This window comes from Vicugna pacos, chromosome 3 (assembly GCF_048564905.1).
Source record: "Vicugna pacos chromosome 3, VicPac4, whole genome shotgun sequence".
Classification (NCBI taxonomy): domain Eukaryota; kingdom Metazoa; phylum Chordata; class Mammalia; order Artiodactyla; family Camelidae; genus Vicugna; species Vicugna pacos.
This window is the reverse complement of record NC_132989.1, coordinates 43490967-43509927: the sequence shown is the minus strand read 5'-3', so window position 1 is coordinate 43509927 and position 18961 is coordinate 43490967. Positions and strand designations below refer to the sequence as shown.

Below are 18961 nucleotides of genomic sequence, written 5' to 3'. Positions count from 1 at the left end.
TGTTGAGTCCTGGAATTAATTACTCCAGCGTCTGATTGCTTCAAGAGAAGCAAGGCTGAGTTAAAGACCAATGCTTGATAAGATTATACTATATAGCACAGGAAAATATATACAAGACCTTGTGGTAGCTCACAGAGGAAAAAAAATGTGACAATGAATATACATATGTTCATGTATAACTGAAAAATTGTGCTCTACACTGGAATTTGATACAACATTGTAAAATGACTAAAACTCAATAAAAAAAAGTAAAAAAAAAAAAAGAGAGACCAATATTTGGTGATGGTAGAGGTAAAAGGACACAGAGAATCAGAGCCAGTTCTTGGATGATGCTTGAAATTTATAGTCAGCAAAGGCAATAAACTCTATTTTATTTTATTTTTTTAAACATATTTTATTGATTTATAATCATTTTACAGTGTTGTGTCAAATTCCAGTGTTCAGCACAATTTTTCAGTCATTTGTGGACACATACACACTCCTTGTCACATTTTTTTCTCTGTGATTTATCATAACATTTTGTGTATATTTCCCTGTGCTATACAGTGTAATCTTGTTTATCTATTCTACAATTTTGAAATCCCAGTCTATCCCTTCCCACCCTCTACCCTCCCGGTAACCACAAGTCTGTATTCTCTGTCCATGAGTCTATTTCTGTCCTGTATTTATGCTTTGTTTTTGTTTGTTTGTTTGTTTTTGTTTTTTAGATTCCACATATGAGCGATCTCATATGGTATTTTTCTTTCTCTTTCTGGCTTACTTCACTTAGAATGACATTCTCCAGGAGCATCCATGTTGCTGCAAATGGCATTATGTTGTCGGTTTTTATGGCTGAGAAGTATTCCATTGTATAAATATACTACATCTTCTTTATCCAGTCACCTATTGATGGACATTTAGGCTGTTTCCATGTTTTGGCTATTGTAAATAGTGCTGCTATGAACATTGGAGTGCAGGTGTCATCCTGAAGTAGATTTCCTTCTGGGTACAAGCCCAGGAGTGGGATCCCTGGGTCATATGGTAAGTCTATTCCTAGTCTTTTGAGGAATCTCCACACTGTTTTCCATAGTGACTGCACCAAACTGCATTCCCACCAGCAGTGTAGGAGGGTTCCCCTTTCTCCACAGCCTCTGCAGCATTTGTCATTTGTGGATTTTTGCATGACGGCCATTCTGACTGGTGTGAGGTGATACCTCATTGTAGTTTTGATTTGCATTTCTCTGATAATTAGTGATATTGAGCATTTTTTCATGTGCTTTTTGATCATTTGTATGTCTTCCTTGGAGAATTGCTTGTTTAGGTCTTCTGCCCATTTTTGGATTGGGTTGTTTATTTTTTTCTTATTGAGTCGTATGAGCTGCTTATATATTTTGGAGATCAAGCCTTTGTCGGTTTCACTTGCAAAAATTTTCTCCCATTCCGTAGGTTTTCTTCTTGTTTTATTTCTGGTTTCCTTTGCTGTGCAGAAGCTTGTAAGTTTCATTAGGTCCCATTTGTTTATTCTTGCTTTTATTTCTTCTAGGAGAAAATTTTTGAAATGTATGTCAGATAATGTTTTGCCTATGTTTTCCTCTAGGAGGTTTATTGTATCTTGTCTTATGTTTAAGTCTTTAATCCATTTTGAGTTGATTTTTGTATATGGTGTAAGGGTGTGTTCTAGCTTCATTGTTTTACATGCTGCTGTCCAGTTTTCCCAACACCATTTGCTGAAGAGACTGTCTTTATTCCATTGTATATTCTTGCCTCCTTTGTCGAAGATTAGTTGACCAAAAGTTTGTGGGTTCATTTCTGGGCTCTCTATTCTGTTCCATTGGTCTATATGTCTGTTTTGGTACCAATACCACGCTGTCTTGATGACTGTAGCTCTATAGTATTGTCTGAAGTCTGGGAGAGTTATTCCTCCAGCCTCTTTCTTTCTCTTCAGTAATGCTTTAGCAATTCTAGGTCTTTGATGGTTCCATATAAATTTTATTATGATTTGTTCTAGTTCTGTGAAATATGTCCTGGGTAATTGGATAGGGATTGCATTAAATCTGTAGATTGCCTTGGGCAGTGTGACCATTTTAACAATATTGATTCTTCCAATCCAAGAGCATGGAATATCTTTCCATTTTTTAAAGTCTTCTTTAATTTCCTTCATCAATGGTTTATAGTTTTCTGTGTATAATTCTTTCGCCTCCTTGGTTAGATTTATTCCCAGATATTTTATTACTTTGGGTGCTATTTTAAAGGGGATTGTTTCTTTACTTTTTTTTTCTGTTGATTTATCGTTAGTGTAAAGAAAGGCAACTGATTTTTGAACATTAATTTTGTAACCTGCTACCTTGCTGAATTCTTCAATCAGCTCTAGTAGCTTTTTTGTGGACCTTTTAGGGTTTTCTATATATAGTAACATGTCGTCAGCATATAATGACACTTTTACCTCTTCTTTTCCAATTTGGATCCCTTTTATTTCTTTCTCTTGCCTGATTGCTGTGGCTAGGACTTCCAGGACTATGTTGAATAGGAGTGGTGATAGTGGGCATCCTTGTCTTGTCCCAGATTTTAGTGGGAAGCTTTTGAGTTTTTCACCGTTGAGAACTATGCTGGCTGTAGGTTTGTCATATATAGCTTTTATTATGTTGAGATATTTCCCTCTATACCCACTTTGGCGAGAGTTTTTATCATAAATGGGTGTTGAATTTTATCAAATGCTTTTTCTGCATCGATTGAGATGATCATGTGGTTTTTGTCCTTTCTCTTGTTGATGTGATGTATTACATTGATTGATTTGCGTATGTTGAACCAGCCTTGTGTCCCTGGGATGAACCCCACTTGGTCATGATGTATAATCTTTTTTATGTGTTGTTGGATTCTATTTGCTAAAATTTTGGTGAGGATTTTGGCGTCTATGTTCATCAGTGATATTGGCCTATAATTCTCTTTTTTTGTAGTGTCTTTGCCTGGTTTTGGTATCAGGGTGATGGTGGCTTCATAGAATGAGTTTGGGAGTATTCCCTCCTTTTCAATCATCTGGAAGAGTTTGAGAAGGACTGGTATGAGTTCTTCTTTGTATGTTTGGTAGAATTCCCCGGTGAAGCCATCCGGTCCTGGACTTTTATTTGTAGGGAGGTTTTTAATTGCTATTTCTATTTCCTTTCTAGTGATCGGATTGTTCAAGTGTTCAGTTTCTTCTTGATTCAGTTTTGGTGGACAGTATGTTTCCAGAAACTTGTCCATCTCCTCTAGGTTATCCAGTTTGGTTCCATATAGTTTTTCATAATATTCTCGTATGATATTCTGTATTTCTATTTTGTTTGTTGTAATTTCTCCATTTTCCTTTCTTATTTTGCTAATTTGTGCTCTTTTTTCTTCTTTGTGAGTTTGGCCAGAGGTTTGTCGATTTTATTTACTTTTTCAAAAAACCAGCTTTTGGTTTGGTTGATTTTCTCTATGGTCTTGTTAATCTCTATTGTATTTAATTCCTCTCTGATCTTTATTATTTCCTTCCTTCTGCTGCTTTTTGGGGCTTTTTGTTCTTCTTTTTCTAATTGATTCAGGTGGTGGGTTAACTTGTTTATTTGAGATTGTTCTTCTTTTTTGAGGAAGGCCTGTATCGCTATAAACTTCCCTCTTAGCACTGCCTTTGCTGTGTCCCATAGGTTTTGAGTGGTTGTGCTTTAATAAACTCTATTTTAAAGGTTGGTTTCAAGCTAAGTTTTCAAAAGCATCTTGATTTCATCTACAAAAAAATTATTTACATGAATTCTTTCTTATATATATCTGTTACATGAAAATATTTACACCTGTGTCCTTCACTTATATTTACCAATGAACACAAAATAAATACAGAGACATTAGTAACATTAAATCAATTGTTTTAGCACAAAAGAGTAGTATACACATGATCCTATCACTATACTTCATCAGTTTTTAAGATGACTTTTTTCCACATATTTCTAAAATTGGGATCTCTTTCATAACTGATAGAGCCTTCAGTTAATTATTTCTTTCTTTGTGGTAAATAAAATGTTATTAATGTAATCAGTGGCATCTTAGACTCAATGAAAAATAGTAATTTGATTATGGGGAGATATATATTCCCTCTTAAATATTGCTTTATCCTATCCACAACCTGGACTAAGCACATTCAGAGATATACTACTGGTATATCCATTATGTCTATACAACAAAGCTTAATTTCATACTTTTCTACAGTTATATGTAAGATTATATTACAAGTAATAGTGAATTATAAAAACTACTAAATTAAAACTTAAGGGAACTGAAAAGGGTGTGGAGAAAAAGGAACCCTCCTACACTGTTGGTGGGAATGTATACTGGTGTAGCCACTATGGAAAACAGTATTGAGGGTCCTTTAAAAACTAAAAATAGAGTTATCATATGATCCAGCAATCCCACTCCTGGCATATATCCAGAGAAGACTTGAATTCAAAAAGATACATGCACCCACCCCAATGTTCATATCAGCACTGTTTGCAACAGCCAAGATATGGAAGCAACCTAAATGTCCATTGATAGATGACTGGATAAAGAAGCTGTGGTATATTTATATAATGGAATATTAGTCATAAAAAAGAATGAAATAATGCCATTTGCAGTAACATGGATGAACCTAGAGATTATCATATTAAGTGAAATAGCTTAAACAAAGATAAATACTATATCTCTTATATGTGGAATCTTAAAAAGAGGATAAATCAGAAATAGATTCACAGACACAGATTACAAACTATGGTAACCAAAGGGGAAAGGGGAGGATAAAAATGTAGATCTTTTAGAATGTGTTCAAACTTAAATGACTATCATTTTAAAGCAAGTAGATATGGTTATGACTCAATATACTTGAACCCTTTTGTAACCACAAATAAAAAATATACAGTAGATTCACAAAAACCAAAAAGAAAGGAACTCAAGCATAATACTAAAGAAATTAATCAATCCACAAGAGGAAAAACGAAAAGAAGAAACAACAAAGAACCACAAGAACAACTAGAAAACAAGAATTCCAATGGCAATAAGTAAATATATATCAATAATTACTTTTTTAAAAATATTTTTATTGATTTATAATCATTTTACAAAGTTGTCTCAAATTCCAGTGTAGAGCACAATTTTTCAGTTATACATGAACATACAGATATTCATTGTATCAATAATTACTTTTAATGTCAATGGACAAAATGCTCTGCTCAAAAGACATAGAGTGGCAGATTGGATTAAAAAAACAAGAATCTATAATATGCTGCCTATAAGAAATGCACTTCAGGGTGAAAGACACACAAGACTAAAAGTGAGGGCGTGAAAGAAAATAGTTCATGTAAATGGAAATCACAAAAAAGCAGGAGTGGAAATACTCGTATCAGACTTTAAAATAAACGCCATAAAGGAAGACAAAAAAAGGCATTACATAATGATAAAGGGATCGTATAAGAAGAGGACACTACACTTATTAACTTTTTTGCATCCAATATAGGAGAAAGTAAATATATAAAACAAATACTAATAGACATAAAGGGAGAAAATGACAATAATACAATATTAGTAGAAGATTTTAATACCCCACTGACATCAATGGACAGATCACCCAGACAAAAAAATCAACAAGGAAACAGAGGTCCTAAATGACACAACAGACCAGTCAAACTTAATTGATATCTACACGATACTACATCCCAAAAAACCAGAATACACATTCCTTTCAAGCATGTATGGAACATTCTTTAGGATAGCACATATACTGGGTCACAAAACAAACCCCAACAAGTTAAAGAGGATAGAAATTATTTTAAGCATCTTTTCTGACCATAACAGTATGAAACTAGAAATCAACCATGGATAGAAAAATGGGAAAAGAATGAACACATGGAGATTAAACAACATCCTACTGAAAAACCAATGGGTCAATGATAAAATCAAAGAAGAAATTAGAAAGTATCTAGAGACAAATGAAAATGAAAACACAATCTCACAAAATCTATGAGATGCATCAAAAGGAGTTCTAAGAAAGGAAGTTCATAGCAATTCAGGCCTTCCTCAAGAAACAAGAAAAATCTCAATCAGCCTAATCTACCACCTAAAAGAATTAGAAAAAGAAGAACAAACAAAACCCAAAGTCAGCAGAAGGAAGAAAATAATAAAAATCAGAAAACAAATAAATAAAACAGAGATAAAAAAAATAGAGAAGATCAATAAAACAAGAGCTGCTTTTTTGAAAAGATAAACAAAATTGACAAATCTCTAGCCAGGCTCACCAAGAAGAAAAGAGAGAAGATTCAAATAACAAAATAAGATGTGAAAGAGGAGAAATAACAACTGATACCACAGAAATACAAAAAATAATATGAGAATATAATGAACAGTTATATGCCAATAAATTGGACAATCTAGAAGAAATGGACAAATTTCTAGAAACATACAACCTGCCAAAACTGAGTCAAGAAGAAACAGATAATTTGAACAAACTGATCACTAGTGAAATACAATCTATAAGAATAACTTTTTAAAAAGTCCCTGCAAACAAAAGTCCGAGACTATACAGGCTCAATCAGGAATTCTACCAAACATACAAAGAAGAACTCATACCTATCTTTCTCAAATTATTTCAAAAAACCAAAGAGGAGGAGACGCTCCCAAATTCATTCTATGAAGCTGTCATCATCCTGATATTAAAACCAGACAGACATTACAGAAAAAAAAAAAGAAACAAAGAAAGAAAAATACAGGCTAATACCCGGGATAAACACAGATGCAAAAATCCTCAACAAAATATTAGCAAACCAAATCCAAAAATACATGAAAAGGATCATACACCATGGTCAAGTTGGATTCATCCCAGGGTCATAAGGATGTTTAACATATGCACATCAATGTGATGCACTACATCAACAAAAAGAAAGACAAAAAACACATGATCATTTCAATGGATGCAGAAAAGGAATTTGACAAAATTCAACATCCTTAATGATAAAAACTGTCACCAAAGTGAGTATAGAGGGAACATAACTCAACATAATAAAAGCCACTTATGACAAACACTCAGTGATGAAAAACTGAAAGCCTTCCCACTAAATTCAGGAACGACACAAGGATGCCCACTCTCACCACTTCTATTCAACATAGTATTGGAAGTCCTAGCCAAAGCACATAAGAAAAAGAAATAAAAGGTACATAAAATGGAAGGGAAAAGGAAAACTGTAACTATTTGTAGATGACATGATACTGTATATAGAGAACCCTAAACTCTCCACACAAAAACTGTTAGAATAAATGAATTCAGTAATGTAGCAGAATACGAGATTAACATACAGAAATCTACTGCATTTCTTTACACTAATACAAAATATTTGAAAGAGAAAGTAAAATAAAATTCTGTATAAAACTACACCAAAAATAATCTAGAAATAAACTTAGCCAAGGATATGCTGAGAACTACAAAACACTGATAAAGAAAACTGAAGATGATTCAAATATGTGAAAAGATTTCCCATGCTCTGGGATTGGAAGAATTAATACTGTTAAAATGGCCATGCTACCCAAAGCAATCTACAGATTTAATGAAATTACTATTAAATTAACCAAAACATTTTTTCACAGAACTAGAACAAACAATTGTAAAATTTACAAAATAAGGAACCAAAAAAGGCCCAGAATTGCCAAAGCAATCGTAAGGAAAAAGAACAAAGCTGGAGACATAACCTTTCTAGACTTCAGGTTATACTACGAAGCTACAGTAATCAAAACAGCACGATACTGTCAAAAAAGCAGACATATAGATCAATGGAACAGAATAGAAAGCCCAGAAATAAACTCATGCACTTACAGTCAATTAATCTATGACAAAGTAGGCAGGAATATGCAATGGAAAAAAGACAATGAGGTGGTGCTGGTGTTGGGAAAGCTGGACAGCTAGATGTAAATCAATGAAACTAGAATACTCCCTCATACTATCTACAAAAATAAATTCAAAATAGCTTAAAGAGCTAGGTATAAGACATGATACCATAAAACTCCTAGAAGAGAACATAGGCTAAACATTCTCAGACATAAACTAGAGCAACAGCAATATCTTCTTAGATCAGCCTCCCAAGGCAAAGTAAATGAAAGCAAAAAAAAATGACCTAATCAGCGAAAGAAACCATCAACAAAATGAAAAGGCAACCTATGGAATGGGAGAAAGTATTTACAAATAATGTGGCCAACAAGGGGTTATTATCCAAAATATACAAACAACTCATACAACTTAATATCAAAAAAATTAACAACACAATCAAAAAATGGGCAGAAGACCTAAATAGACATTTTCCCAGAAACAACATGCAGATGGCCAACAGGCACATGAAAGGATACTCAACATTGCTAATCATTAGAGAAATGCAAATCAAAAGCACAATGAGGCATCACCTCACACCAGTCAGAATGTCTCTTGTCATAAAGTCTACAAATTATAAATGCTGGAGAGGATGTGGAGAAAAGGGAACCCTCCTAAACTGTTGGTGGAAATGTACATTGGTGCAGCCACTGGGGAAAACAGTATGGAGGTTCCTTAAATAGAGTTCCTTAAAATAGAGTTGCTGTATGATCCCATTCCTGGGTATATATCTGAAAAAGATGAAAACTCCAATTCTGAAAGACACATGCACCTCCATGTTCACAGCAACACTGTTTACAATAGCCAAGATACGGAAGTAACTTAAACATCCATCAAAAGACAGTTGTCTTAAGAAGATGTGGAATATACAGACATAGATATAGACATAAACACATTACTCAGCCATAAAAAAAATATTGCCATTTGCAGCAACATGGATAGACCTAGAGAATATGATAGTGAAGTAAGTCACACAGAGAAAGACAAATACTATATGGTATCACTTATACATGGAATCTGAAAAATAATACAAATGAATCTACATACAAAACAGAAAGACTCACAGACATAGGAAAAAAAAAAAAGTATGGTTACCAAAGGGGAGAGGGAGAAGGAAGGGACAAATCAGGAGTATGAGATTAACAGATACAAACCACTATCTGCAAATAGATAAGTAACAAGGATTTACTGCATATCACATGGAATTATATTCAATATCTTGTAATAACCTACAATGGGAAAGAATCTGAAAAAAATGTATACCTGAATCACTTTGCTGTATACCTAAAACTAACACAATAATATAAATCCAACTATATCTCAATCAAAAAAAAGACTTAAGAGCAGGAGTCCTGTGGTTAAACCCAACTCTGCCAAGAGTTAAATACTTAATCTCGTTATGTCTCAATACCTTTATCTATAAGATACTTAAGGTGTAGGATTAGGTGATCATTAAAATTCCTTTCAGATTTCGCATGCTACAGGACCTATGTAATTATATTACTTGCCACTGATTTATAATATTACCAACAACAACTACAACCATGATATCAATAAAGCATGCTTCTAACTCAGATTGAATAATTTATTAGACATCAGTCTTCATTTGGGACAACTCAACCCAAGCTTTCGAAATGAAACTCTTTCATCAGTATCATCATAGCCATCAGCTCAAGAACCACCTCTAATAGTATTTGGTATTTATTCAATGAACCTTCAGCGTAAACTCTGGTCTGTAAGTTCGCACAAAGAAAGTCTGAAGTTTTTACTATTGCCCTAATTGCTCATTCAAGCTAATTTCTACAGAAAATAAGGAATATCTCATAACACTTCTGAGATCAAAGTGCCAATCACAAAATCCAGGAATATATAGGGCAATGAGAAGCCTCCAGGGTAGAGTGCACATATAAATATATGGCAAAGGTTGTATGCTTACTCCAACTCTTTATTACCACAACTGCAAAAGTTGCTTTTGGTTAAGAAGATGGTAGCTGGCAAAGTGAGAGTGTTTTGTAAGGGAAACAAGCTAGAGTCCACATGAAGGTGCTGAAATAAATGTGCACATAATATGCCACAAGTGGAGCTTGTACAACTTCATTCATTCGTTCAGCACATATTTATAGAGTGTTTACTGTCTGTCAAATGCTGTGACAGGTGCTTGGGATACAATGGTGAACAAGCTAAACATGGCCCTGATTTCACGAACTACAGTCTAGTAAGGGGTTAGTAATAATAGGCTGCATGGGGACCCAACCCAGATTTGGGAGTTCAGGAGCTTCCTAGGGGAGGAAGAGCAAAGTAGATACCTGAGCAGAGGGTGAACGTATTGAGATGAAAATGAGGCAGTGGGTGGAGGTTTTGAAAGAGGATTTTAGGAAGAGGAAGGTTTTAAGCTGAGAAAACAGCTCACATTCAGAGTAGGCATGTGGGTTTGAGGGGCTGAAATTCAGTGATTCCCAGGCCATGCCCTGAGCACCTGTCTGTGTCAAGTGACATGGCTGGTAATAGAGATTGTGTAATAACTTCTCCCCTTGTTTTGATGTGCTCATTTGGCCTCCTTTTGTTCTTTATTTTACATTTTTTATTTTGTAAGATTAATGGTTAAAATTAAGAAGATTGATCTGGCCACATGAGATTCATGGAAGAAAATTTACAAAAATATATAAAATCATAGAAAAAACAAATTTTGCTCACAGTTCCACCACAAAGAGATAATCACTGTTATTTTCACATATATAAATTCACATAGAATAAATCTTTATTCTATCCAACCTATTTAAAAAGATACCATACATTATACTTTGCCTTCTCAAAAATTATTTTAAAATATTTATTTCTGTAGTGACTAAGAAACACACAAACAGAATAAAGTACACAAAACTCTAAATGCAAAAAAAAGAATATAGTAAAACATTAAGTCTCCATTCTATTCCTGTCTACCAACCACCCTCCTTGGAGAAAATGACTGTATTCTTCTCCTTCTCCTCCTCCTCCTCCTCCTTCTTCTTCTTCTTTTTTTTTTTTTTTTGCCATTTTCTTATTGTCAGAAGCAGAAAGTTAGACATGACTACAGAGGTCATCTACCCTAGATGTTTCTTTGCCAGATGTATACTAGGTAATTCCTTCCCTGGGATACCACTCTTACAGGAAGAGCAATGTGTTGTTTCCAAAAGAAAGGGATGGGAAAGCAGCATGCTGGGCGAGAGGATCAAGAGGCACCAGAAGACAAGTCCCCGGGTTCCTTATTTTGTAGATGAGTTGCTGGGGGACAGAAAGACGATGGGACTTCTCTAAGGTCACATGGCCAGTATGACTTAAATAACTGCAGGTAACTAAGAGCTAACTTCCTCATCCTTTCCCTCAAATTTCTATAGGTGAATTAATACCTGCATCATTAAATTGATGTTAATTAAGTTGATATGCTTTATTCATGGTGCAAACCAGAATATGTGAGCCAGGTAAAACACGCAACACATTAGAATCCACATTAGGTTAGGATCTAGAAAAGGAGTTCATTTTTAAATGAAGGTCAATGTCATTAACTGGTAATTTGATAGCACTCTTTTATTTAATATAAAAATTGACTTGTATTATAATTCATGCTCATTGTAAAAAATCTAAACTTTCCTGTAAAAACAGAAACGGACCTTTCCATCTGCACCATTAAGCAAGCTGTTCTTTTTTTTTAACTTCGCTGCTTACCTTACACAACTTTCCATATCAGTGCACATATATCAATCTCATCTTTTCCAACAACTGCTGGGTATTCTATTATATGCATACATGAAAATTAATTTAACAACTCCCTGCTGTTAGGCATTTTGAGTGTTTAAAGTTCTAATATTATAAACATGCTGTAGTAATTAATGTCTTTTTACATATATCTGTGTCTATTATTTGATAAGGATAAATTTCCAGATACTGAATTTCTGTGTCAGAGTGTATACAAATTTAAATTATTGTATTTATGATATATTGCACTTCAGAAAGCCTGAATCAATCTATAATTCTACCAATAATGTATCAAAATAACCCATTTCACCCATTCTAGCCAATCTTTGGAATCTCTCTCAATCCAATAGGCAAAGATGTTCATCTGTTGTTTAAAAAACTCAAAAAATGTCCCTAAAGAAACTAGACTTATTAACTAGCTCCTCTGCTCCCATTTTTTTGCTAGTAGACAGTTAAACAGAGAAGGGGAGACTAGAGTATTTCAAAGTCAAAATTCCAAACCATTTATACTAAATATGAACCAGATCAATGCATTCATCAACAAGGATTAAAAACTGTGCAAAATAAGAATTGTCTTTACACGCCAGAGAATATTTACACAGAGATGGCAAGAATGAAGAAAAAGCTTAGATAGCCCTCTTGGGAGATGACTTCCTTTGAAATGTGGCTAACCTCCTTGAGGTATTTCAACAAATGGGATCTAAGGTTCCAGTACTTAGATGTGAGGGGAGCTGGTTAATGACATATGTATGAAGTGAGTCAGAAGGCAGGAGACTCTTAAAAACTGGATGCACCTGGGCACACACTACATGAGAAAGAAAAATGAGTAAGGGATCCAAATAGACTAGGCGGTAATAGGATGCAACTCAAAAGAGGGCTATCTCCCTTCTTTAAAAACTACTTTTTGTGATGTAACTTACTTGGCAGGGTCTTCAATACTTTTCTCTTTGACAAGCATTATTCTGATGGATAGGGTAGAATAAGAGGGAGGCTACTGGTAAAGAATGAACTGTCTCTCTTCAAAAAATTATTCCATAGATTATTAAGAAAAAATTTTTTTTTTTTTTTGAGAGAGAAGCTCTAAGGCAGTGGTTCTCAAAGTGTAGTTCCTAACTAGCAGCATCAGGATCACCTGGGAACTTGTTAGAAATGCAAATTCTCAGGCTCCATTCCAGACCTATGGAATCCAAAGCTTTGGGGGTGTGGTCAGAATCTGTGTTTTAACAAGTCTTCCCTGGTGATTCTGCTGCACTGCCTTCAGGTATTTAAGTAATTAAATTATTTACTGTCAATGTTTCAAAGACGTCCTTTCTTTTTTCAAGTCAGTTTTCTTTCTGAAGTTTGGAAAATGTAAAATTATAAACAGATGACAGAAGGCATGGATTGTTTAAATACACCTTCCTAAAGAGAATATGGTGATTTAAACAGGAAGGGGTGTTTCAGCAAGGGGTGGGGCTCTGTTTTATGTAAAGTGAAGTTACTTCTTCTAGGATGGGATTCCTGCAGGCCTTCACAGATTGTCTACATGTTTCCATAAAATTGTATCTACTTTGAATTTGTCATTTGATTCATTCACATAGACTTATGACAAAATATCATCTTGACCAAAGAAAATATTTTCCAAAAAGTCTCTGAAGAGAGATCAAAGGTTTTGACACAAGTCTTCAAATAGACTATATTATGTTATGCACATGTTGAAAAACTATATAATTTTCCAGGGGAAAAATACGTTTGAATAATAATTTGTTAATGTGTTTCCCTGGATAGGCAGAGAAAGTTTTCTTTCAAAATCCTGTGGAAGGTATATGTTCAGCTTTTTAAGAAATGGTCAAAGTGTTATCCAAAGTGATTGTACCATCTTACATTCACACCAGCAGTGTATGAGAACACTGTTCCTCACCTTCCTCACCTTCACTGTTCCTCACCTTCACCAATACTCGCTATGGTGGTGTAGCTGCCATTATATTAGGACTGTAGTGGTATCTTATGGTAAGTTTAACTTGGATTTCCTTAATGACAAATAATGTTGAGCATCTTTTCATGTGCTTATTTGCCATTTGTTTATCTTCTGATCCAATGACTCCACTCTTTTTGATTTCAAAAGAAGTAAAAGCACGTGTCCACACAAAGACATGGATCCTTGCTATGGAATGAACTGTGTCTCTTTCAAATTTATATGATGAAGCTCTAACGCCGAAAGTGATTGTAGCTGGAGATAGGGTCTATTAGGAGGTAATTAAGGTTAAAAGAGTCGTAAGTGTGGGCCCTGATAGGATAGGTTTGGTGTTCATATGAGAAAAGACACATAGAGCTTAAGCTCTCCCCAACACTTCTCAACAAAGAGGAGCACACAGTGGGATGGCAGCCACCTATAAGCCAGGAGAAGAGGTTTCACCAGAAGGCAGCCATGCTGGCATTGTGATCTTGGACTTTCAGCATCCAGAACTGTGAGAAAATAAGTGCCTGGTGTCTAAGCCACCCAGCCTATGGCATTTTATTTTGGTATCTGGAGCTGACTATTACAGTCCCCACACCAAAGTTTGTAACATTTGTATTATTTGTAATAGTCAAAAACTGGAAACCAGACAAATGAATGGATAAACAAATCGTAGTATACATATATAAAGAAATACTGAGCAATACAAATGAACAAACTATTGATATATACAACATGGATAAATCTCAAAATAATTATTCTAAGTGAAACAAGTCAGACCAAAAAAAAAAAAAACCCAAAAACCAAAAACCAACCAAACAAACAAAAATCTGGCACTACCATTCCATTTATATAAAGCTAGAAAATGTAGATAATCTATAGTGACAGAAAGCAAAACAGTAGTTGTCTGGGAGGTGAGGTGTGTTGAGGAGTGAGACAGAGAGATTACAGAAGTACAGGAGGAAACTTCAGGGGGTGATGGATGGGTTTACTAGCTTGATTGTAGTGATGGTTCATGTATACATATGTCAAAACTTAACAAATTGTATACTTTAAATATATGCAGTTTATTGTGTGCCAGTTATAGTGTTACCGAACCAAACTTGGGTCTGCTTGCCTGCCAGAAGTAAAGCCAATCTACTGACACTGAACTGTGGTGAAGGAAAGTTCTGTGTTTATTACAAAGCACCCAACATAGGGCAAAGATGCTCAATTACTGCAAGGAGAATGAGCAGCTCATGCTCAAAAGACCTGAGCCTCCCAATGGCTTTCAGAGAAGGGTTTTTAAAGACAAGATGAGGGAGAGGGTTGCAGGGTGCCTGATCAGTTGGTAGACATCCTTCTGATTGTGATGAGGTAACAGGTATCATGAACCTTCTAGTTCCAACCACTCTGGGGTCTATGTGCTGGTGGTCAGCCGTCAATGTCTCCCATCTGGTGGGGGTCTTAATATCTTCAAAACAACTCATGGATATGGCTCAGAATATTGTCTGTAGCCCTGGAGGAAGACCTAAAGGTCCTTGACTTTGTTTTATGGCTAAACTATTTTTATTTTGTCTTGCTTGACTGTTTTCCTCTGTTTCTTCATGTTCTTCACTTCTCTAGTTAAATTTTGTCTTTGGAACTTGGGGACGGCCTAGGAGGCTAAAGCTTTTCAATGGGGGGATGGGGGACACAGGGGTTGGGTCTGTTCCTGGGAAGTTCCCAGTGTCCTGCTTGGTTTCAATAGCTCAGTAGACTGTTAAAAAACAAAAACAAAAAAACCACTAACAACAAACCTGTGGAATTCCTGTTTCCTCCAGGAAACTCTAATTTGGTGTTAGATGGATTTTTCTTTTCTCCAGTCTGATAAAGAGATGGAAAAGAAAGTGCCGTACCCAGAAAAGGTCTGGGTGACCTCACCCAGTACAGGTCTCCATGGCTTTGTACACTTTTTTGTGAGGAGCCTAGAACAGAATCCCTGTCCTACTCCCAGTGCCCAGCCTTTCCACTACCATTTGAGCAAAACAAAACCACAAAATCAAAGGACATAAAACAGATGGCAGCAAAACTCAAAACTGGCAAACACATTATTACATTTGGGCCTTAGCTGTTGTTTTTGCAACCCTAGGTGCTCTACTGGATACCGGGGTAAAGAATGAAAATCCCTTATGCAGTCTTTCATTACATTTGGTAATTTGTGTCAGGAATATTACAGAAAAGAAAAGCTTCCACAAGTCAAGATGCTAAAATCCAGAATAATAAGAGGTCTGCTTATGTCAGGCAAAAAACTTTGTCAGTGCAACCCAAAGTAGGACACAGAATTTGGTTAGAAATTCAAAACCTGCTTCAATCTCACAGAAAGCTTGAAAGATAGACCAAGGTTTGATTCTTAGCTCTAGGTAAAGTTCATATGAAACATGGTGGGTTTATGGCACGTTGAGGGTTGTGCTAATTCATGTTTAGATGGGGCTGAGACAACAGGGAAGGAGGCTTCCTACAAAAGGTCCTTTGTGGCAAATAACTATGGGAGGAAATTCCTTCCCAAGTTGCATCGTGCATTTCCATTCTACTGTGCTGCGGGTGCCAAGGGTTGTTTTTGTTTTTGTTTTTAAAAGTACTAACGTCGAAGGTTTTAAGCAAATATTTTGTGCTTAAAAGTTGTCGAGGAGAGGACTCAAAACTATGTCTGATGCCAAAGCTCCTGCTCTTTCTAACACTCAGTATAAAGTAGAGAAGATTTCTGGGCTGCCTACCGTCAATTCCGCGTCCTCCCCTGCGTCTCCTCTAACTTCCACTTGCATTAACTCGCTGGGAGGGTTTCCAGCTGGAAAGCACAAACTGCACCTGCTCCGAAGGCCAGCGGGGGCCCTGCCTCACTTGCAGCTCAGCTTTGGCTGCTTGTGCACGGACACGAGGACCCACCAGGGGTCACTGCAGCCTCAGAGCTATTGTGCCCGCCAGTCCTGGACACAGCCGGTCGCGCACAGGGCGTGGGACTGTGAGCGCCGAACGCCGGGGTCCCAGCAGAGCTGTGCCCTGCCTTCCTAGAGCAAGCCTCCGGGTTTCCCGGGGAAACCCACACAGCGATCAGCGCCAGGGCTGCGGACGGAGAGGCGGATCCGCTACAGCCCCGCGCGGGTTCTTGTGCGGACCTTCCCGCACCTCGCCATTTGACCACCTCGGCTCCGTCCTCCATCCCCAGCCGAGACCCTGCCCAGAAGGGACGCCCCCTTCCTGGCCACTGGGTCCCCCTCTTCGCTCCAGAGCCTTCTGCAGGCGCCTGGGCCAGGCCCAGCTGCACCTGGGCCGCTCCCGCCCCGGGCGCCACCCCCCGCACCGCCAGAGAACTTTCCCGGGAGCCGCCGCGGCCTGGCGCGCCCAGGGCACACCCCATCCGCCCGCCGGCCGCGTTCCCAGCCAGGGCGCCCGCTCCTCCGCCCACCCGCAAGTCCCCCGACTGACCGCTTCTCTCCGCCTTGTGGAGAAGCAGCACTCCGCCGACAGAGCAAGGGTTCTCGGAGGGAGGGAGAGCTTGAACTTGGGCACACATAGACCCGTGATGAACTCGGGGATCCCCAGACGGGAGCAGTGCCCCACGACGAGCTGACCTCCACTCGCCGGTCGCGGTAAGGAGCCCGCTGCCTTTTCTGACCTTTCTCTGGCTTCTCGGTGCCCGCGGGTTGGGTAGCCGACTGAGTGACGACCCTCGCCACTGCCTCTGCAGTAGGGCCGGGACGTCGTGGGTACCCCTGACACAAAGGAACAGCCGAGTGCTTCCCATTCGGCGGACCGGACAGGGGACTGTGGGGTGGGGTCTGAGGTGGAAGTGCGCGCCCGCTGGGGACCGCGGAGGTGGAGGGGAGGCGGGTGGGGCGGCAGCGCTCTAGGGGGCGTGGGTGGAAGGGGCTGTAGAGCTTCTAGGGGCTTCCAAGTCCGGCAAGGGCCTGGAGCTCTTGTCCCTCCTTTTTCTTGCCTCTTACCCCCTCTGACAGACGACTTGTGTCGTCCTCAGGGCCTGTGGGAGGGGCCGCGGCGCCCCCTCTTCGGAGGAGCGAGAGCCGCAGGATGCGCGGGGACGCGCCGCCGCCCTCCGCACCCAGTTCCGCCGGCTCTTCCCCGGCGCCTCCCGGGCGCTGACTCTCCCGGGCTTCTCCGCTCTCCTTACCTCCCGCCCGCGCCCGGCAGCCTGTCCGCGCGGCCCTGGACCTCGCCGGGAGCTGGTCCTCTACTCCTCGCCGAGGCGCGGACAGTAAATTAATGCCTCACGTTTGAGCGGAGGGGCGGCTGAACGCCTGGGTCGCCGCTTTCTCGCCTCGCTGGGGCCGGCCACAGCCGACATGGGCTGTTTCTGCGCTGTTCCGGAAGAATTTTACTGCGAAGTTTTGCTTCTGAATGAATCCAAGTTAACCCTCACCACCCAGCAGCAGGGCATCAAGGTAGGTGCGGGCCGGGAGCCTGTGGTGGAGGTGGGTGTGAGGGGTGGGGGGCGGCAGCCGGACGGGCTCAAGTGGCCGCGGCTTTGTCCGAGGGCTGTCACGGGCGGGCAGGCGGCGGGGTCTGCGCGCGGTGGGAACGAGCGGCAGCTGCTCCCTGCGCTCAGGTGGATGGTGGACATGTCAGGGTGGGTTAACTTTGAGTCCCTCATGAAGGAAAGTAAGTTTGACGTCGCGTAGGGTAGTCCACGCACCAACTCTGAGGTACAGTCCACGGTTCTGCAACTGAGACGCAAACTCTTGCCTATATCGGTTCCTCCAAAAGCGTTTAAAGCCCTCGCAGCTCCCAAAGAGGCGCAGAGTTGAATATACAGGAAGTGTTGAAGGCACAATTTTCCTCGCCTTTGTTGAAGGCTTTTTTTTCTTGGTAGGGTTATTGGGGAGGTAAAATAGTTCACTCGTTGAAACACACACATTGGGTGATTGTGATTGTGTCGCCTGTGTTTGTGGTAGGGTAATGCTACTTTTGACCAAGAAATAATTTCCTTTTCCAAAAGTAACCTGGCTTTATCCCCACGTTTAAGTAAACGTCTCTCCAAGCGAGCTAATAACTTTGCACCTCTTTGTAGGTCATTAAAATGCAATTACTGCTATTAGCATTAGAGAACCCAAACAAAAAGGCTGTGGGAGCTTTGCAGACATCCACTTCCTTAATTTTGATGACTTCTTGTGTTTATGGTTGACAACCTGACAGACGCGCCTGCGCGCTTGTTTTTCTCTAGCAACAACGTAGCTACCTAGAGATGATCGAATCTGGAGCTTTTTTGTTGTTTTGTTTCCCTTTCTCCTTCAGTTTTAAATAACTTAGGTATTTTAGATACCTCAGCTGCTGGGTCTGATGAAGGGAAACCGTCTTTCCCCCACCTCCCTCCCGTAGAACAAGCCGTCTGAGAAATCAAGTTCAGGCTGCCAATTGTCCTCTCCTGGTCTTGTCATCACAGAAGTTAA

The 18961-nt window shown here is 39.0% G+C and overlaps 1 protein-coding gene and 1 pseudogene across 2 annotated transcripts in view; one reads left to right on the top strand and one right to left on the bottom strand.

Moving 5' to 3' along the window:
• Positions 1 to 16465: 16465 nt before the first annotated feature.
• On the bottom strand, positions 16466 to 17859 carry LOC102531040 (uncharacterized; annotated as a pseudogene).
• EPB41L4A (erythrocyte membrane protein band 4.1 like 4A) overlaps positions 17017 to 18961 on the top strand; it is a 220134-nt gene continuing 218189 nt past the window's right edge. For both annotated transcript variants that reach the window (XM_072958158.1, XM_006203963.4), the window contains exons 1-2: positions 17017 to 17146; positions 17533 to 17956. In XM_072958158.1, the coding sequence (XP_072814259.1) occupies positions 17858 to 17956 (99 nt within the window). In that variant the 5' untranslated portion in view covers positions 17017 to 17146; positions 17533 to 17857. The remainder of the gene's footprint in view (positions 17147 to 17532; positions 17957 to 18961) is intronic.